At 35.6% G+C, this 22,435-nt stretch overlaps 3 protein-coding genes across 3 annotated transcripts; all 3 read right to left on the bottom strand.

Annotated features, from left to right (window-relative positions):
- Positions 1-693: 693 nt before the first annotated feature.
- LOC139035484 (olfactory receptor 4L1-like) lies at positions 694-1,635 on the bottom strand. The gene has a single exon (XM_070468518.1). It carries the CDS (start codon positions 1,633-1,635, stop codon positions 694-696), a length of 942 nt encoding a protein of 313 aa, XP_070324619.1.
- Positions 1,636-9,638: 8,003 nt separating this feature from the next.
- Positions 9,639-10,583, bottom strand: LOC110141704 (olfactory receptor 4K13-like). Its single transcript, XM_020900665.2, has one exon. The coding sequence runs from the start codon at positions 10,581-10,583 to the stop codon at positions 9,639-9,641; it is 945 nt and encodes a 314-aa protein (XP_020756324.2).
- Positions 10,584-16,824: 6,241 nt separating this feature from the next.
- Positions 16,825-17,766, bottom strand: LOC110141705 (olfactory receptor 4K13-like). The gene has a single exon (XM_020900666.2). The coding sequence runs from the start codon at positions 17,764-17,766 to the stop codon at positions 16,825-16,827; it is 942 nt and encodes a 313-aa protein (XP_020756325.2).
- Positions 17,767-22,435: the final 4,669 nt, after the last annotated feature.

Below are 22,435 nucleotides of genomic sequence, written 5' to 3'. Positions count from 1 at the left end.
TGCATATCTATTAAGTTCATCTGGTTTAAGATATTTGTTGTTTTTCAGTCATTATGTCATGAGCAACTCTTTGAACCCCATGGACTGTAGCATGCCAGGTACCTCTGTCCTCCACTATCTCCCAGAGTTTGCTCAAATTCATGTCCATTGAGTTGGTGATGCTATCTAACCATCTCATTCCCTACTCTTTTTGCCTTCAATCTTTCCCAGGATTATGGTCTTTTCCAATGAGACAACTCTTTACATCAGATGGCCAAAGTATCGCAGCTTCAGCTTCAGCAACATTAAGAATTAATGACTACTTTATGCAGACTCAGGTTTTCCTGGTGGCTAAAATGGTAAAGAATCTGCCTGTAATACAGGAGAGCGTGGTTTGATCCCTGGGCTGGGATGATACCCTGGAAAAGGGAATGGCAACCCACTCCAGTATTCTTGCCTGGAGAATCCCATGGACACAGCAGCCTGGTGGGCTACAGCCCATGGGTCACAAAGAGTCAGATATGAATTTAATTTGAAATTACTCTTCCAATAAAACAAAATATATCATAGAGATATGATGATAGAGCATTTGGTAGGTTTAACATACATTATGAATATTTAAAAAACTACAAAAAGACAAAGTAATACCAACTTATTCCAAGATGTACTGTATATGGGTTTTGGTCTAGAAATCTTTCTCATCATGGTTGTTGCCTAGAAGGTCTTTCTGGAGCTCACGTGTTGGGTCCTCAGTCTATTCATGGCTGCTTTCATCTCCTGATTCCTCAGAGTGTAAATAATGGGGTTCAGTAAAGGTGTGATAACTGAATAAAACACAGAAAGAAATTTATCCACTGAAAAGCTACTAAATGGCCAAGCATAAATGAAGATACACGGCCCGAAGAACAGGGTGACCACTGTAATATGAGCAGATAGTGTGGACAGAGCCTTGGAGAGACCACCAGAGGATTGACGTTGAACGGTTACCAGAATGACAATGTAGGAAATGAGCAAGAGTATGAAGGAGATGAAAGACAATAGTCCACTGTCAGCAATTACTAACAACTCCAGAACATAGGTCTCAGTGCAGGCAAGCTTTATAACCAGCGGAAGGTCACAGAAAATATTGTCCACTATATTGGGACCACAGAAGGGCAAGGTGATGGTAAAAACCATCTGGCTCATTGTATGCACAAAGCCAACAGCCCATGATAGCAGCACAGAGCCTCTGAGTACCCGGTGGTTCATGATGGTTGTGTAGTGAAGAGGTTTACAGATTGCAAAGTATCGATCAACCGCCATAACAATGAGAAGCGTCATCTCACTACCCCCTAAAAAGTGAAGGAAGAACATCTGAGCCATACAGCCCCATAGAGAAATAGTTTTATTCTTCCTGACAAAGTCTGTAACCATCTTGGGGGTTGTGATTGTAGAAATAGACATATCAAGGAAGGAGAGGTTTCCAAGGAGGAAGTACATTGGCGTGGAGTGCAGATGAGAGTCCAAGGTGATGGTGACCACAACGAGAAGGTTTCCTGCCATAATCGCTGCATAGGCCAATAAAAATATGAAAAAAAAGAAAAGCTCAAGTTCCCAAGTGTTGGTGAGTCCTAACAAAACAAACTCAGATATCATTGAGCTATTCATCATTTTCATCAAGTTGTGTATGTATGTTCAGAAAGTCTTTAAAATGAAGGTAATCCAGAGAATGTGATTACTTAATCTGTGACAGTTTTGAAGGTATAGGCATATAGAAAGTAGTATTTGATTCCTACAGAAAAAGAAAAGGTAGATATTTCTGAAAAATACATTTTATTGACTAATGCAAGCACATTACTTGTATACACTTTCACATTACTGCATTTATTTTCAAACAGAAAGGCAAGAAAAGGAAACTTCTTGTAAAATTTTGTAAATGTAGTTTGTGGGTATAGATTTTCTCTCCACATTTATTTGTTGTTTTTACCATGAGTTCATGAATTTATGAACCCTGAGTTTAATGGATCAAGTAACAATCAAATGGTCTTTGGTCATATGTTAGTTCAAGTGGATTGAAATATAGTCATGTAACTTTTTGGCAGCTAGTATTAAATCTTTTACCCTTTTCACTTTCCCAATTTGAAATATTCAGATATGTTCATATGAGTTGAATTATATACCCACTGAGCAAATTGTTACAGTATTTTCTTCTCTCACCTATACTATATTCTCACCCTTCCCTTTTATGTCAAATATATTTACCAAATGCTTTAATTTATTCTTGAGGCTAAAACTGGCTACAGTCTGTCATGTGTCCCTACCTCCCCCAAATATTAATAAAATACGCTTCCCAGGAAGTTTCTGCACAAGAACATGAATATTTCTGTGTTGATGGTTCTTTCTTCCTTTGTTTCTTCCTTCTCCCTCTGTCCGTCCTTCCTTCCCTTTCTCCTTTCCTTCCTTCTATTTTCTTTCTTTCTTTCTTTTTCATTTGTCTTCTGTGTCTCATACTTTGGTCCGTGAATAAAACTCTTAGCCTCTACTTTTTGTCTATTTCCCTGACTCTCTTGTTGCTGGATTCCTGGCTGGAGTTTTCTTTCTTCTCTCTTTACATTCTCCGTGTAAATGATCTCTAAACAATCATCAAATCTTCCATAAGTAGTGCTTATTTCTTCCCTTGGCTCCTAAATGCTTACCTTTTTGTGATGATTGCTTTCCTCTGACTTTTCAAACTTGTGTCCAAACTGACTCTTGATCATTCCTGGCTCATTATCCTTGATACTTGTACTCTGTTTTTCCACAAAAAAAAAAGAGTGGGCACTGTTGGCTTAGGTTTGTCTGCTTTTCTCTTTGACTTAGATCTTTTGGCCCCATCTTCCTGTTTCTTTTTTTCCTTTAAAAAACTGTTAATGGCACAGACACACAGGTGCAGAATCACAGATATACACATATATGCTTATACCAAGTTCTAGTTCTAGGGTACAAGGACAGAATGTGGAAAATTTACTCTGAATTACTTTTTTTCTTTATAGAAAAAAATTACTTTTTTTCTTTATAGTTCAGGAAATATTGAGAAGTTATTGTTTAGTCCAGTTATCAAAACTTGAAAAAACAAAACAAAACACTGAACCAAGAGTCAAGAATCAAATTCTAGTCCTGTGCTAACATGTACTAGGGAAATATACTCTTTAACTCTTCTCAACGTTGATTTAATTTTCTGTAGAAATAAAATAATATATACTCTTCAACCTCTCAAATTGTTATAAGACTCTAAAGGGCAGCATGTTGTTTTTGTTCTTCAGTTGCTCAGTTGTGTCCGACTCTTTGCAAACTCCATGGACTGCAAATTCTCCCAGAGTTTGCTCAAACTCATGTCCATTGAGTCGATGATGCCATCCAGCCATCTCATCCTTTGTCGTCCCCTTCTCCTCCTGCCCTCAATCTTTCCCAGCATCAGGGTCTTTTCCAGTGAGTCGGCTCTTCGCATCAGGTGGCCAAAGTATTGGAACTTCAGCTCCAGCATCCATCCTTCCACTGAACATTCAGAGTGGATTGGTTTGATCTCCTATCCAAGGGACTTGCAACAGTCTTCTCCAGCACCACAGTTCGAAAGCAGCAGCTCTTTGATGCTTAGCCTTCTTTATGGTCCAACTCTCATATCCATACATGACTACTGGAAAAACCATAGCTTTGACTATACAGACCTTTGTTGGCAAAGTGACGTCTCTGCTTTGTAATATGCTATCTAAGTTTGTCAGAGCTTTTCTTCCAAGGAATAAGCATCTTTTAATTTCATGGCTGCAGTCACCACCTGCCTTGATTTGGAACCCAAGAAAATAAAGTCTGTCACTGATTCCATTTTTTTCCCCAAGTATTGGCCATGAGGTGATGGGACCAGATGTCATAATCTTCATTTTTTGAATGTTGAGCTTTAATTCAGCTTTTTCACTCTCCTCTTTCACCTTCATCAAGAGGTTCTCTAGTTCCTCTGCACTTTCTGCCACTAGGATGGTGTCACTGGCATATCTGAGGTTATTAATAATTCTCCCAGCTATCTTGATTCAAGCATGTGCTTCTTCCAGCCTGGCATGTTGCATGATGTACTCTACATATAAGTTAAATAAGCAGGGTGACAATATGCAGCCTTGATGTAGTCCTTTTCCAAGTTTGAACCAGTCCATTGTTCCCTGTCCAGTTTAATTGTTGTTTCTTGATCTGCATATAGGTTTCACAGGAGACAGGTAAGATGGTCTGGTATTTCCATCTCTTTAAGAATTTTCCACAGATTGTTGTGATCCACACAGGCAGAGGCTTTAGCATAGTCAATGAAGAAGAAGTCGATGTTTTTCTGGAATTCCCTTTCTTTTTCTATGATCGAATGTGTGTTGGCAATTTAATCTCTGGTTCATCTGCCTTTCCTAAATCCAGGTTGTACATTTAGAGGTTATTGGTTCACATACTGTTAAAGCCTAACTTGAAGGATTTTGAGCTATATTTGTGTTATTTTATTCCACATAGGTGCTAAATACCTATGTGCATTCCCCAAATTTTATCTTTAACATTATCTCATTCTCTGGTGTTTGTGAGGATACTCAAACCAATAAGGACCACAGGAGGATATTTACTATGCAAGATTTCATAAAGTAGACTTAGTCTTAATGAAAATGTTTTTCTTTATTAAATATAAGTGATAAAATTACCTAGGCTGTCTTCTTTAAAAGATTCATTGTCATCATCATTGGTATTATATTTAATGCAATAATTGAGTCTACATAATAGTTATGAAATTATCAAGATTATGCAGTCCTCGATCTCAAAACACTAACAGAAGAAAACCTTCAGGAGAATCCTAAAAGTAATTTTTATAGTTTATTATGTAAAATTGGAACATTAAAAGCAAAAATTATATTTATTAATTTATGCTTTTTAAAAATATTGTAAGCATATATATAAAATATATCCATCTAAATCCACATAAACATGATTCAAATATGTTATAAGAGACAAAATAATTCATTTTGACAATTTTTACATATGATCAAATGTGAAATATTTTTAAAATACTTACTCGTCTACTCAGACAGGTAAAAGTAAGTTAGAATCAGAAAAATTATACAGTTATTGCTAACTTGAGGCACAGTTTAAAACTCACAGGAAAAAATTAAAATTTTTGAGTGGTATGTATTTATACAAATAATATTGAACTGAAAATGAACGAAAAAGTAATTGCATAGCACTCAATCAAGCAAGGTCTGGTTTTTCTCTAGCAGAAATTTCTGAGAATGGGATGGTTGCCTGTGACTGGAGAGCCTAGTTCATTCTGTGCTGTTTATGTGACTAAATGAATAAAAATTACTAGTTCAACTGTGGTGCAAACTTGAAAAAAGAAAACTATGTTTAATATTCTGTGTCTATATTCAGTAATAAAGCCTTTCTACACATTTTCATAAAAGCACTTAATGTATGTGGAGATATGTAACTGGAAGCTCTTTTGTTGAAAAAAAAGATTGTGAAGTTTCTATGGATCTTGAATTTTTTTAATGATTATTTGTCCTCGGAGTGTTAAGCTGTGTATGAATCAGATAACCCAGGTGTAATATTCACTTATCACAAAAAATGTTTGACATGTGAACAATCAGATTTTCTGCCAAAATAACCAGTATAAATATTTTCCTCATTAAAAAATAAGCTTGTACAGATGGTAGAAAAAGTTCCAACATTTTACATGCTCAGATAACTCTTTTCCCATGAATTGATCAAGTTCAAAATATTAAAGTATGTAGTTGTTATAAATGTAGGTAGAAAACGGTGGTAAGTTTAGAAACATTGGAAATAGTCCTTAGGTTACAAAATCATGAAAACAGATATATTAGCAGTATAATTGGACAATCATATTGAATAGAAGGTTTGTTACTTCAGGAAAATAAATAAAGACTTGAGGGGAAATGTTTTAAATATTGATTTAAATTAATCACATTTAATTTAGAATTCCATAAGTGTTTTCTCAGTTGAAGTAAGTATCCAATGTAGGAAAGTAAAAACATGAAGAATTAAATGAACATAAAATAAAATAAGTCAATGTGTTCCATTTTCTTGATATGCGATTTTTATTAGACTACATTTTGGACTTGTCAAAGATATTAAATGTAGGCAGGATGAAACTAATTTTTTGTTATTTTACCATATTCTAAATCATTTTGTCTTTTTATCCAATAGTAGTTAAACAATAAACAAACTCAAATTTATGTTCTCAAAATACAAACTCAAAATATAAAACTGACCCCTTAGATCAGGTTCTCAGTGTCTTTATCCATCACTGACTGGCTTTCTTTTTATTAAAACTGGGTAAATTTGTCCAGATGCTATCTGACCCAAGTTGTATTTTACCATTGCCTTCATGATCAGAATAATCTGGTTTTCATTAAATTCTAGGTTTCGTATACAAAGTCTCCTCCTTTATTAAAGTATACACTTTCCCTGTGTTATAGAACTGCTATTTAAACCTACCAGTTCTAGCTGAGGAATGGCCTCTTCAAAAATACGTAGACACAGTTAGATTCTGAATATATATTTATCTTTTTGCCTCTGTGTGTATACATGATAATCATTTGCAGGTCAGAAAAAAAAAGGACACAAAACAGATACATAAGGTGGAGACTAGTGATTAACCCCTAGAGGGAATTATTAGCATAAAGGTGCTAGTTAGTTGTCTCTAGAGTTCAGAGCAACGACTTAGTCTCTCATTTAAGTTGATTATGAATTCACCAAGTGTATGAGTTGTGTGGAGTCTCCCTAATAAGTGCTTTCCAGAAAAAAGCATTAACTTAAGTGTTTTGGTGGTAGAGGGTAAGCAATTTTATGAAAATGGATCTACAATAGATGATGCACTTGAGAAAACTATAATTCTATTCATTTGACTTTACCAATCTGAATATTTATAACTTGATAATTGAATGCATTTATTCAATTAGAATTAAAATCAATAGATCCACACAGAGCAAGGCATATAAGGAAATTCATAGACTACAGACTAGTTCTTAGCACGGAGAAAACTTTCCTTTTACTCTGTAAGGGAGTAAGAGAGAGAAAGAAAGCAGCACATACACTCAAGGGCTAGGACGAGCAGAGGAGGCCTTCACCAGTGAAGGGACGTGAAGACGCTCAGTCGTGTCCGACTCTCTGCGACCCCATGGGCTGTAGCCCACCAGGCTCCTCCATCCATGGGATTTTCCAGGCAAGAGTACTGGAGTGGGTTGCCATTGCCTTCCCCAGAGGATCTTCCCAACCCAGGGACTGATCCTGGGTCTCCTGCATTGTAGGCAGACACTTTACTGTCTGAGCCACCAGGGAAATCCCTGGCCTTCACCAAGATAATCAATAAATGATTTATGGTAATCAATAAGTGATTAGTTGGTGGAGTTTAGCAGATTTCGAATTTCATGCAGTCTCTTACAATTATGTTTAACTTCATGATGGCTTAACAGTATTAAAGGAATATTATGGAGGTGAGTACAGTAAATCTTTTATGGTAAAACATAGTTAAGCAGGTAAAATTCGATGGGCTATCTGAGTAGCAGTACATGGCTGCAGGGGATTTCACCTGTTGAGGAATTTTTCTGTCTTTATTCTTATATGTAACTCTGCCATGTCTCCTCAATTACAATCCTCTTGAAAAGGTTACAAGAAAGTGAGGGTTGTAAATATATGATAAATATGATTTATTTCCAAAGCCCATAGTAGATATTGCTAAAAATTTCTTATTCTTTCTAACTGAATCTCAGAATTTTTTTCCATGTGGTTCCCCAGGCAACTGCTAGCAATTAGAATTGTCATTAAAAAAATATTTCAGGTAAGGAGATACATACCACAACATACCTTTGAGGAGATGTTCACAAGAGAGGAGAGCAGAGCATTCTTAAAAATAGAAATCAGAAGGATAATATGAGCACAATATTGATATCCAGATGAGATTACACATACTAGTTGTTAAGGATGGTACACATATAGTTTTTCAGAATAAACTGAAATATTAGGTGCACTATGTCTAAAGTCAAACTAAAAACAGGGCAGTGAATAGTTTCTTATCCTGTTCGTGATGCCAATTGTGTCGCTATTCATACTGTGTGCACTGTTCCTTGAACCCACGGTAGACGAGGTGCAAGCGGGGAAGCTGGAAGGAGACCGCAGCACGACCTCTCTCTTGGCTGGCACAGCGGCCATAGTGTATTCTCTCCTGCCTGATGCGGCGGTGGAAGCAGCAGACGCGCTATCTTCTCTCCTTCCGTGGCTTACCCAACGGACACAGCCGCGATGCAGCAGCAATGCCACTGCGTTCTAGTTGGAGTCCATATATCTGATTCACACGAAGCAGCCCACAGGCAAGCAGCACCTCATGATGTGAATGCACAGCCTCCAAGTGATCAGAGCTGTTACATAATCATTATTTGCAAAATGTGGGGCGAGAGCAGGAGGCTGTAGGGTGAGAGAGCCTGACCGTGTCATATGTGCTAATTTGCAATTTCCCTACAGGCAGATACAATCTAACACAGGGGAAAAAACAAATAAGATGAAAATAAGGGGAGAAAATACGCCTTATTCCAGGTTCCTTGTTTTGCAATATGTTAATATAATACATCAAAAGAGGTGGTCTTGAAGATGTTTGCATAATTTAGGTTTCCAATAAGTCTTTAGAAGGACTCTTTGCAATGTTTCTATAAACTTACTGAATCATTGATAAATTCAGATTTGTAACCTGAAATAGCACACTATTTTCTCTGCATTCATTTCTATTACAATTTATTCTCCATTTAAAAAGACAAACCTTCATGACACTTCAGAAGATTGTTCGATCTATTCTCAAACCTCCCATTCTCAAAACTCTTTAATTGCTTTATATTGCTAAAAACTAGGATTCACGAGGCCTGAATACTCTACCTCTCTATATAATCTCTGCACAGATCTTTCTTCCTTTTATCTATCAACCTCCCTCATAAATGTCTGTCTTTGGTACCTAAAATGACTTTCTCACTTTACAATATCCAAATAAAATGGCCTTTCTGCCTGGAATGCTCTTTTCCCCACTCAAATGTCTATTCTTTAGCTTTCTTAATGCGTTTCTGTGAAGACTTCTGTTTAACATGATCTAACATCACCACGCCTAATATAGATGCCTCCTCATTATCCTCTGCAGGGCAGAGAACAGTGTTGTGTGATAACCATGTATGTGTATTATGTACTTTAAAATTCATAAGGGTTCCCTTGAATTTGAAGATAAGGAGGTGAAGGAGGGAATGAATGCAAGCTAATTTATGTATTACATTTGTGCTAAGAATATTTTCCAATAAAATAAAAAGATACTGTAATATTCCTCACATTATGTAAGGTGGAAATTCAATGTTATTTAACATTTGATTTCAATTATTTGATGAAATATTTAAATGGTCTTCCCTGGTGTCTCAGTGATAAAAAATCAGCCTGCCGTTGTAGGGAACATGGGTTAAATCCTTGGATAAAGAAGATCTCCTGGAGGAGGAAATGGTAACCCACTCTATGGACAGTGGAGCCTCTTGGGCTACTGTTCATGGGGTTGCAACAAGTCGGACAACACTGAAACTAAACAATAACCATAACAACCCCCAAACTGCAGAAATCAAAAAACGATCGTATACAACAGACAATACTTAGGGGGTGAGCCAGGAACCAATGTGCTGGTTGCTCAGTCTCTTAATGGCTGCCTTCATTTGCTGATTCCTCAGAGTATAAATAATTGGATTAAGGAGAGGAGTGATGATAGAGCAAAACACAGAAAGAAATTTATCTACAGAGTAACGATTAAATGGGAAAGCATAGATGAAGATGGCAGGGCCAAAGAAGAGAGTGACTACCGTGATATGAGCAGAGAGTGTAGACAGAGCCTTGGAGGATGCACTGGAGGAGTGCTGCCAGATGGTGACCAGCATGACAGCGTAGGATATGAGCAAGAGAATGAAGCAGATCAGGGACAGAAATCCACTGTTTACGATCACCAAGAGCTCTAGGATATAAGTATCAGTGCAGGCAAGCTTGATGACCAGGGGCAGGTCGCAAAAAAAGCTGTCCAATACATTGGGACCACAGAAAGGTAAATTCACAGTGAAAACCATCTGGCTTGTACTATGGATAAGCCCAATCACCCATGAGAGCAGCAGAAACCCAGTGAGCACCCTGTGACTCATGATAGTCTTGTAGTGCAAGGGTTTGCATATGGCAACATACCTGTCAATGGCCATAGCTATCAGAATGGACATCTCTCCACCCCCAAAGAAGTGCATAAAGAACATCTGGATCATGCAGCCCCACCAGGAGATGGTCTTGTATTTTCTAAGGAAGTCTGAAATCACTTTGGGAGTTGCAGCAGAAGAAATACATAAATCAAAAAATGATAAATTTGCCAGAAAGAAATACATGGGGGAGTGAAGATGGCTGTCAACTATCACAGAGATGATGATGAGGAGGTTTCCTACTATGATGGCGACATAGACAAGAAAGAAGATTGCAAAAAAGAATATTTGAGTTTCTTGAGAAGTAGAAAATCCCACCAAAATGAACTCAGAAACACTTGATCTGTTTTCAGGAGATCCATTCATCCTTCTGCAGAAGATTTCTGAAAAGGAAAACAAACAGGGTGTGATAGGGACTAACAGGTCAGGGAATCTAGTCTTAATCATCCTATTTCTTATTCAGGAAAGTAACCCATTTTATAACATGACTTCTTTGTAGATATGTTGCAATTGGAGATATCTTACAGGACCACGAGACCATAAAAGTGTGGTGGTTATGAAACCAACTAGATTACCTTTTCTCTTGGTTAGTGCAAGGCAAGATCAACTAGACATTGAACAAACTTGTCTTCCTTCATGTTCAGCTCCAGACCACACTCTGTATAACCACTTAATTTATTAGAGTGATAAGAGTTTTCAAAAGCATTAGAGGAATAAATTTTTTCTTTTGTGGGTTTCATATAATATATTTACTGACATATTTTGTTACATCCTACATTGGCACTTCCATGGTGGCACAGTGGTAAAGAGTCTGCCTGCCAGTTCAGGAGATGTGGGTTTGATCCATGGGTTGGAAAGATCCCCTGAAGTAGGAAAGGGAAACCACTCCAGCATTCTTGCCTAGAAAATTCCACTGACAGAGGAGACTGACAGGCTATAGTCTATGGGGTCACACAGAGTCAGACAGGACAGAGTGACTGAGTTCGCATACACTATGTAGTAAAATGTGTACCATATTAAAGAGATATTGCTGAAATTACATGATGTGCATTATATTTCCTGAAGAGAACTAATGATAAGTATCACTGTGACCATAGTATGATAGAAAGTTGAATTTTGAGACAGGTATATAGTAGTTAACAAAATTACTGAGATTTTATATTTGAATGATTTAGATTGACTCTCAAAACATCAGAATTTCTCTAACTCTTTGGTCTATGTGGTCAGACAAGTGCATCCTATTTGTGCATTCTCAGCCAATTGTTGCAAAACTAAATCAAATGACCATTTTTATCTGATATTTCTTTTCAATTCATATATTTTCACATATAGTGAGTCTATAGAAATACCAACATAACCATATTATTAAGACTATAGACTAGTGAGGATCCCATGGTACTCTTGTTCAACTTGTCTGTCTTAAAGAGATGTAAGGGGAATACTGTATCATTGTGAATCTAAACTCAAAAAAGTTAATGATATATTGTTTGAGCAGAGTAGTATCTTCACGTTAATTTCTTATCCTCTTTGGACCTATGTTCCTCACAGTAATCTACCTTAAGTTTCATTTAATTGACATTTAACCTTGTCAAGGATAGATAGACTCATAACATTGTGTTACTGACTGAGGTGAACTCAGCTAAACTAAATCAAATATTTTCAAGTAAACACTTACATGGAAGGGGAAGAGGTCAGTGCTCAGTCTACATAAAGTTATTTATTTCAATGCTTCCCCTGCTTATCTGATTTTAGGTCTATTTTTCAAATCTCATTCCAGGCTTATTGATCATCTTCAGTGCTTTTCTGGCCTTTTCAGAGCTTAGAGCCAAACCTAAGGCCAAAATGAGGACACAAAATAGGACACATTTGGTAATCCATGTACCCTTAGCCTTTCCATCACACTGTTTAAATGTTAGAAGTACAGTATATGTAGTTAACCATATGAACATTTAATTATATACACTTATGTGTGTAAGTTCACATACATTAAGACACACATTTGATCATAAGTGGCCCATGCTCTAACCATTATTCTTGACAGCATCACTCAGAGTAGCATAAAACTTCTTGTTTTCACATAATAATGGAATGGAAAATGAAAATCTGTATTCTTCTTTGTGCTTTGTTCTGTTAACACAAGACAATGATTTTGTCTTATCCAAGCTACAGTCTTGAATGGCTTTGTTTTTCTAAAGTTTGCCAATAAATAAATCGATTTATAGGTACACATGAACTGGGCAAAGGTACGATCCCAGACAAGGTGATTTCTCTCAGCTTTTTTTAAACCAATTAATATTTGGTATAACTTATGGCTATTTTCAGACTGTTATCAGAAGATGGTTGTATATTCCTCTCTAAAATTTCTGACAAGTGTAATGATAGCATCGATATTTTGGAAATGGTGACTTTCTATGATTTTTTTCAAGCCATGGATCAGGTGTTTTATCCTTGCAGTTTTCTTAACTCTCTTTTAATAATTGTATCCCTAGAAACAAATATGCAATTTTCTCTACATTATGCAATAATTCAAAGAAAAATTTAACCAGTTTGATAAGTATAACCAAACAATTTAAGCTTGCCTAGATCCTTTTTCTGTACACATAAATTATTTAGCCTGGATTCCTGTATTATTATCTTAATTCCCTGTAAACATCATTGGGGTGACTTTTGTATCTTTTTTCCTTTTTGTAAAAATCAAATTTTTTCCAGTTTAAGATCTCCTTTCCCTCCCTTCTTTCAGTTATTATTTTGGCATTTGATTTCATCAGTATGAATGGACACGCTTATATTATAAATGAAATTTGTGATGGGTGTGGTATATAGGCAGAGAAACATGTCAGGATTATGTAACCTACCTGTTGGACTTTAGAAGTAAAATCAACATGATATCCTGAATGCTTATCTTCATCATCTAAAGGTTTTTGTCTCTGAACTTCAAAAGACAACGGTATATAAAAGTATCCCTTGATGGGTGACATAAAGGAGAAACCTCATTTGGTTATTTCAGAGTCCTCAGGGACCGGCAGTAAGAAGTAATTGGGATTGTTCAGAGACACTTTTGCCACTGCAGAGCATGAGAAATCATTTCCACCTCTCACATTGACAATACTTTAAAGACATCAGTAAATAATCAAGAGAGTATTGAAAGATATCACTAGCTGTGAATTGTGAGGTTTTTGTATGATGTTTGTCTTGGCTGTAGTTTCTTTCTACAGTAAACATTTATGATTGTTCTATTCAGGCAAAATGGGAATATTCAGTCTAGATAATTTTAATTCTAAATCTTATTAAAAGTGAACTTCTCCTATGTTTTAACTTTAATTTCTTGGAATTTATTGATAAAGGATGTGAGATAATTATTTATATCATTGTAATTAAGTAAGTTAATTCCACTGAATTTTATATTTCCTTTTCCATTTAAAGATATGTGTAGACAAGTCTGCTTCAAGTTTACCCATTTTTCTCCTTTTTAAAAAATGAACTGTTTTTTAGAACATGTTTAGGTTCATGGCAATATTGAGAAAATGGTATTTTCCATACATGAGGTATTTTCCTTCACACATGCATAACCTCCCCTATAATCAACTTATTGCACTATGGTGCATTTGTTACAAATGATGAACCTATGCTGACATATAACTGTCACTCAAAATCCACACTTCACACTGTAGTTAACTCTTGATTGTACATTGGATGGATTGGGACAAATCTATAATATATCTAGACATCATTATAGAAGGATATGGATTAGTTTCATTGCCATAAAATCCCCTCTGTTCCATCTAGTCTTCCTTTTCCCCCTCTATTCACTGACAACTACAGACCTTTTTCCTGTCTCCATAGTTTTTCATTTTCCAGAATGCCATATGATTGGACTTATAGAATATGTAAACTTTTTAGATTGGCTTTTCATTTAGCAATATGCATTTTTCTCCAAGCTTTTAATGGCTTCCTAGCTTGTTTATTTTTTTCCTTTTATTTTTATTAGTTGGAGGCTAATTACTTTACAATATTTTAGTGGTTTTTGCCATACATTGACATGAATCAGCCATGGATTTACATGTATTCCCCATCTGAATCCCCCCTCCCACCTCCCTCTGCTTGTTTATTTTTAACACTGAATAAAATTTCATTGTCTCGATGTATCATAGTTTATTTAAACATAAGCCTACTGAAGAACATCTTGATTGGTTTCAAGTTTGGGTACTTATAAAGAAAACTGCTCTGAACATCTGTGTGCATTTTTTTCAGGATAGTTTTCAGTGCATTTGGGTAAATACAAAGGAACACAACTGCTGAAACATAACTGTAAAAGTATGCTTAGTTCTGTAAGAAACCACCAATTGTCTTCTGAGGTGGCTGTACCATTAGCATCCCACCAGCAACGAATGAGAATTCTCATGTTTCCACATCCTTGCCAGCACTTGGCGTCGTCGGTATTCTGGAATTTGACCATTCTCATAACTGTGTAGTAGTGTTTTATTACTGTTTAATTTGCATGATCCCGATGATACCTGCCTGATGTTTGACTTCTTTGGTGAGGTGTTAGTTAAGGTCTTTCCCATTTTCAAAATAGGACTGTTTATTTTCTTATTTTGAGTTTTAAGAGTTCTTTTTATATTTGGATAGTGGTCCTTTTCAGATATGTATCTCACAAATCTGTTCTTCATCTGTGGCTAGTGGTTTCATTCTCTTGACATTGTCATTCAGAGGGTAACATTTTTTTTTTTTAATTTTAATCAATCCAGCTTACCAATTCTGTCAGAGACTGTGCCTTTAGTGGTATATCTGAGAAGTCATTGCCTAGCCCAAGGTCATCTAGATTTCCTCCTATGTTGTCTTCTATGAATTTTATAATTTTACATTTTATGTTGAATCCTGTGATCTATTTTGAGTTAATTTCATAATGAGTGTAAAGTTTATACTTAGATGGATTTTTTTTTTGCATGTGAATGTCTATTTGTTGAAAGTCTATCTTGTATTACCTCTGCTCACTTGTAAAATAAGTTCACTATGTGTATGCAGGTCTATCATGTTCCACTGATCTACCTATTCTCTCTCATATTGTTACCACAAGTTTTAATTTTACTCATTGTATTTTACAGTGCATTTTAATATCAGGAAGGACATGTTGATGTGTTAGACATTCAGAATTTTCTTAGAAATTCTGTATTTTTTAATGAAATAGAATTATTTTCTGAAGTGAAAACAAGTCCCAGTGGGATCAATCAATGCAATATTAGAAACTCATGATAAACATAGGAGAAATGAACAGCTTTACAAAATTGAGCATTTTCATCAAGAAAGAATTTATGTAGCTTTAAATCTGTCTTTTATAGCTTACAACAAAGTTTTATCATCTTGATTATATGAACAATGCAAAATTTTTATAAAATGAAATGTTACATATTTTGTAACTTTTGTTTCTATACTTAGTAATCATTTTCCTTAACAAAAATATAGTCATATGAAATGTTATTATGTCTATATAGCTGGTAAATGTCAGCACACTGAAATTTAATTTTTAATTTTATTTTTATAAGGAAATTCATAGACCTCAGAGCAGTTGTTATCATAGGCAAAAATCTTTTACCCTATAAAGGCTCTTTGAGAGAGGAAGAGATGGGGGAGGCATGAAAGCTGTGAAGGGAAGAAGGTAGGGAGAATAGCAGAAAGTGCAAGAAGAGACAAAGAGGCAGAGAGAAAGGAGAAAGAGGAGAAGGCTCTTTTCACCATATGGAAAGCTCTTTATGGATGAATGGTAATTAATTAATGATTAATTAGTGGAGTTGAGTGGTCATCACTCTAAAATTTTCAGATTTTGTTATGTCCTTTGTGCAAATCTTTAAGAGGTTAAAAACTTTTAATGTTTAAAATATTATAAAAATTCAGTCATCAATATCTGAATTTAGTTAAAAGAATATTAGTATTCAAACTATCTGGTATAGCAAGATACAATGAGCAGTTTATGATTTTAATCTTCAATATTTCAGATCATATAGTGCTGAGAAAACTATTCTGGTTGTCAAAGAAATTTTTGGAATATTATTTTCTAAGTACATGATACATTCTACTAAGATGATTAGCTTATCGAAGCTATACAGTGAAAAATTATTTTTCAAATTGTGATTCAAATCACAACTCCTCTGTGAAGCTTCTATATGGTTGACATATATTGGCAGATTAATACCTGGTAAATTACTACATACAACCTGGAAACTAAAAGTCACACTAAACATCATATAATGTGCTTTCATTAAAATTTCATATTTTTATAGATTGGTTCACTAAAATATTTTTATAAGAATAATTTTTGTCTTATAGATTTATTATTAAATTAATATTGTTATTTATATTATTTAAATACTTACTTACAATATTTTTATATATACTTAAGACTCACTACCCACAAATAGCCCTGGAAGAGGAAATGGTAACCCTCTCCAGTATTTTGCCTGGAAAATCCCATGGACAGTGAATCCTGTTGCACTACAGTCCCTGGGGTAGCAAAGAGTTGGACATGACTGAAGCGACTTACACACAGACACACACACACACACACACAAATAGCAGAGAACATAAAACAATTGTTTGTAACAGACAATATTTAGTGGGTGAGCCCAGCACCAATATGATGTTTGCTTAGTCTTTTAATGGCTGCCTTCATTTCCTGATTCCTCAGAGTATAAATAATTGGATTAAGGAGAGGAGTGATGATAGAGTAAAACACAGAAAGAAATTTATCTACAGAGTAGCTATTAAATGGGAAAGCATAGATGAAGATGGCAGGGCCAAAGGAGAGAGTGACTACAGTGATGTGAGCAGAGAGTGTAGACAGAGCCTTGGAGGATGCACTGGAGGAGCGCTGCCAGATGGTGACCAGCATGACAGCGTAGGATATGAGCAAGAGAATGAAGCAGATCAGGGACAGAAATCCACTGTTCACGATCACCAAGAGCTCTAGGGTGTAAGTATCAGTGCAGGCAAGCTTGATGACCAGGGGCAGGTCACAGAAAAAGCTGTCCAATACATTGGGACCACAGAAAGGTAAATTCACAGTGAAAACCATCTGGCTTGTACTATGGATAAGCCCAATCACCCATGAGAGCAGCAGAAACCCAGTGAGCACCCTGTGACTCATGATGGTCTTGTAGTGCAAGGGTTTGCATATGGCAACATACCTGTCAATGGCCATAGCTATCAGAAGAGACATCTCTCCACCCCCAAAGAAGTGCATAAAGAACATCTGGATCATGCAGCCCCACCAGGAGATGGTCTTGTGTTTTCTAAGGAAGTCTGAAATCCCTTTGGGAGTTGCAGTGGAAGAAAGACATAAATCAAAAAATGATAAGTTTGCCAGAAAGAAATACATGGGGGAGTGAAGATGGTTGTCAACTATCACAGAGATGACAATGAGGAGGTTTCCTACTATGATGGCGACATAGACGAGAAAGAAGATTGCAAAAAAGAATATTTGAGTTTCTTGAGAAGTAGAAAGTCCCACCAAGATGAACTCAGAAACACTTGATCTGTTATTCAGGAGATCCATTCATCCTTCTGCAGAAGCTTTCTGAAAAGGCAAACAAACAGGGTGTGATAGGGACTAACAGGTCAGGAAACTTAATATTTACTTAAGCATGTTGCCTTTTATTCAGGGAAATGACAGTTTTGACAATAGGGAGTGCATTTTAGGTATTTTGCAGTTGGAGATATTTCACAGGACCAGGAGACCATAAAAATGTGATGATCATGGACCAAATTAAATCAAATTTTCTCATGGTTAGTGCAAGGCAAGTTCAGTTAGACAGAAAACGTGTCTCCTTTCATGTTCAGCTCCAGATCGCACTGTGTAGAAACACTTAAACTATTAGAGTGACAAAGGAGAGTTTTCAAAATCTCCTGGAGGTAGATTTTTATCTTTTGTGAATCTCAAGAAGTACATTATGATATCCTCAGTATGCAGTAATAAGTTTACCTTATTAAAAAAAATATTATGAGGACCAATTCAAGACTAAAGCAACATGAAGAAAATAAATAAGAAAAATTATAGCAAAAGTTAAATGTGGAATTCAGAGAAAGATAACAAAAGAAACCAGTGAAACTAAGACCTTATTGTTTAAAAAAAAATGAATAAAAGCAATTATACTCTAAATAGGCTAAGAAGAAAAGAGAAGACCCAATTTTACAAAATCAGAAATGAAAGAGAATTCATCACTACTGGTCTACTCATCCCATAAACATTATGAGGATAGTAAAGAACTCTATAAAATAAATAAAAAACTATTGCCAAAATCTACATTATGTGCATTATGCTTCCTGAAGTAGATTGATTAAAGACATGTATTGTTGATAGAAAGTTAAGTATTGAGACAGCTCCATGGTTTACTGAGATCAAACCCTATTCATTTACACCTGAAACACCAGATTAACTCTCAAAAGTGCAGATTCTCATTTCACCTGTTTTCCTAACTCTTCCCTTAATGTGGCTATGCAAATAAATGTATTCTATCTGTGCATTCTTACCCTGCATGCTGCATGCTGTCACTTCAGTTGTGTTCAACTCTGTGCGACCCTGTGGACTGTAGCCTGCCACGCAAGAACACTGGAATGGGTTGCTTTGTCTTCCTCCAGAGCATCTTTCTGACTCAGGGATATCAATTGCATCTCCTGCATTGGCAGGCAAGTGTTGCAAAATCCATGACCATTTTTATCTGATATTTGCTTTTAATGCACATATTTTCATTAATACAATGAGTATGTAGAAATACCAAAAATGCTGTTACTAAGACCATGAGCTAGTGCTGTAACTAAGGTAGTCCTGTTCAACTTTTCACTCAAAGAGATGTAAGGAGCAGGGTGACTGAATTGTTTCCCATTGTGCATCTAAACAAACAAACTAAAAGTATGATGACCTGTTTGAACAGAGTAGCATCTTTGGATAGTTACTTCTCACCTTTGGACCTGTTTCCTCTCATTGATTTTCCTTAAGTTTCCTTTAACCTTTAACTTGGTCAAGGATAGACAGAAATAGATATGTGGTGCTGATTGAGGTGGACTCTGCTCAGGTAAATTATTTAAAAAAATAAATAATAAGAGGAAAAGTGAATATTTCATCTACATAAATTCACTTATTTCATTGCCTCTGCTGTTTATCTGACTTTAGCTCTATTGTTCAAGTTTAGTTACAGGCTCAATGATCATCTCTAGTGCTTTAATTGCCTTCTTCAGAGCCTAGAGTCAGACCTAATGCCAAATGAGAGAATAAAATAGGAAATATTTGATTATTTGTGGACCTTCAACCTGTTAATCACACAGTATAGTTTTTGGAGACTCAGTATATCCAGTTGACCATGATGAACATTATATGCACTTAGGTATGTCAGATTACTATCAGTAAGACACACATTTGATACTTGGCCATACTCTAACCATTATGTTTGACACCATTACTCAGAGTAGCATAGAAACTTCTTTCTTTCAGGTGGTAGTCAGATAGAAAATGGAAATCTTTATTATGTGAATCAACATTCCTTCTTTGTGCTTTGTACTCTTAATGCAAGACAATGATTTTATCTAAGCTATAGCCACTGGATCTTCTGTGTTTTTCTGAAGTATGCAAATAAGTAGATTTGAAGGTGCTCATTGACTTGGCAAACATCACATCCTAGAAAGGGTGATTCTTCTCTCTCTTCTTTTTTTTTTTTTTTACAAACTCAGTTCAGTTCAGTTCAATTCAGTCACTCAGTCGTGTCTGACTCTTTGCGACCCCATGATCCTCAGCACGCCAGGCCTCCCTGTCCATCACCAGCTCCTGGAGTTTACCCAAACTCGTGTCCATTGAGTCAGTGATGCCATCCAACCATCTCATCCTCTGTCATCCCCTTCTCCTCATGCCCTCAATCTTTCCCAGCATCAGGGTCTTTTCAAATGAGTCAGCTCTTCGCATCAGGTGGCCAAAGGATTGGAGTTTCAGCTTCAACAGCAGTCCTTCCAATGCACCCCCAGGCCTGATCTCCTTTAGGATGGACTGGTTGGATCTCCAGGCAGTCCTAGGGACTCTCAAGAGTCTTCTCCAACATCTCATTTCAAAAGCATCAATTCTTTGGAACTCAGGTTTCTTTATAGTCCAACTCTCACATCCATACATTACTGGAAAAACTATGTTTGTTTAAATATATGGCAATTTTCAGACTGCTGTCACTGGATAGTATGTCATATATTCCTCTCCATAATTCTGAACCAGTGTAATGGAAGCATCAATATTTTGTATGTGTTGAAACTCTATGATTGACCAAGCCATGAATCAGGCATTTTATCCTTGCAGTTTTGTTATCTATCTCCCTTTAAAAATAATTGCATCCCTGGAAACAAATATTCAAATTCCTCTATATTATGTAGTAGCTCAAAGAATAAAGTCATTTAATCTGATCAGGGTAGCCAAACAATTAAAATATCTTGAAAACATACCCCTTTCTCTAAGAATAATTTCTTTGGCCTGAATTACTGCCTTAATTCCCAGTAAACATGATTAGAGTCATTTTTATATTTTTTCCACTTATATAAAAATAAGTTTTTTTCCAGTGCAATTTTACTCTTCGACCCTCACCTCAGTTATTATTTTGGCATTTGAATTTTATCATTTATAGACACATTTATATCATAAATGAACCAACATGATAGATGTGATATATAGGTAGAGTAACACATCAGGATTATGTAACCTACCGGGTGCACTTGTGCTTTAGAAGTAACATCACTATGAAATCCTGAATGCTCAGTTATTATCCAGTGATTTTATTTTCTGCTCTGGACTTCAAACTGCTCAGTATATAAATGCATCCCTTAATAGGAGGTATAAAGGAGAAAACTCACTTGATTGTTTCAAGGTCCTCAGAGACTGGCAGTAAAAAGTAACTGGGATTGTTAAAAGAGACTTTTGCCATTACAGAAATTGAGACACCATTTTTCAATTCTCAAATTGACAATTCTTTAAAGGCTACAATAGATAATCAAGGGGGTTTTGGAAGCTGTCACTAGTTGTGAATTGTGGGATTTTTGTATAGATTTTTTTTCTTTTGTTGTAGTTTAATTTCTAAAATAAGCATTAAGAAATGTTATATTTAGGCAAACATATATATGTTCTAGGTGACTTTAACTGTAAATTTTATTAAGGTTGAAAATGTCACATTTAAACTCAAATCTGTTGAAATTTTTTGAGAAATGATATGAGGGAATTTTCCGTCATTCCAAAGAAATAATTACTCCACTAACAAGTTGTTTTGCTTTTTTTTGGGGGGGGGGTGGTCTGCTCATTTTCTTCCTTGTCTTGGCTGTTAACTTTTGAGGAGGTCCTACACACTTTATTTTTACTCTTTATGTTTGATGGTATATTTTAGTGTTAGAAAGATCTTGTCCTTTCTCATTGCTTTATTCATTCAAAGGGTTCTTGTATGTTTTTATATCTTTCTTATTCTAAATTAAATTGATTTATTTTCTAAAATTAAAACAAGTTCTGCTATTCATTTTGATATCACAATATTAAACTTATAAAATGTAGAAAAAATAAAGAGAATTACAAAATTGAGTCTTTAGGAAATTCTTACATGCCTTTAAATATTTACTATCATGGCACAGCAAAATTTTGTCATATTTGTTCTTTCAACACATTTTTTGGTAACACCTTTTTGTTAAATCTAATTTTGCACATTTTGTACTTGGGTGCTACACTTACTATTAAGTTTTCCCCTAACATGATTGATCTTACTGTTTTTGTTTTCCATATGTAGGTGGTAAATGGTATCATTGCTTACATCTCATTTCTAATAGTTTTTCTACTACTTTCTCTTTGTATTAGGTTAATGATAAAATGATCTCCAAACATTAATATTTTTTCTATTACTTATCCTGTTAACTAAAATTTTCTAGCAATACTGAGTAGCAGTGACAATAACTGCTATGGGAAAAACTTGCTAGCTTCCCAACAATGACTTTCTTTTTTCTTGATAATGACACCTCATTTTCTTGGGATTAGTTGCCTGTGTACTTCCATGAAGCCTCAAACTCTATAAAAAGCCACATTTCACTAACCAAGGTCAATCCCAACTCCACTATTTTACTCACCAGTGTCTAGTTTAGTCATGATTGTAGACCATGTAGCAGAGACTGCCATTATCTGCTGTGTGGCCTTCTCCTGTTCTTCATATGTAATTGATACCTGA

The sequence above is a fragment of the Odocoileus virginianus genome, chromosome 6 (genome assembly GCF_023699985.2).
Source record: "Odocoileus virginianus isolate 20LAN1187 ecotype Illinois chromosome 6, Ovbor_1.2, whole genome shotgun sequence".
In the NCBI taxonomy this organism is placed as follows: domain Eukaryota; kingdom Metazoa; phylum Chordata; class Mammalia; order Artiodactyla; family Cervidae; genus Odocoileus; species Odocoileus virginianus.
Note: the sequence above shows the minus strand (reverse complement) of the source record. Positions and strands in the feature narration are given on the sequence as shown.

Bases quoted from the DNA above. Each gene is read 5' to 3' on its own strand.
- LOC139035484 (XM_070468518.1), bottom strand. From the start codon at position 1,635: ATGAAAATGATGAATAGCTCAATGATATCTGAGTTTGTTTTGTTAGGA.
- LOC110141704 (XM_020900665.2), bottom strand. From the start codon at position 10,583: ATGAATGGATCTCCTGAAAACAGATCAAGTGTTTCTGAGTTCATTTTG.
- LOC110141705 (XM_020900666.2), bottom strand. From the start codon at position 17,766: ATGGATCTCCTGAATAACAGATCAAGTGTTTCTGAGTTCATCTTGGTG.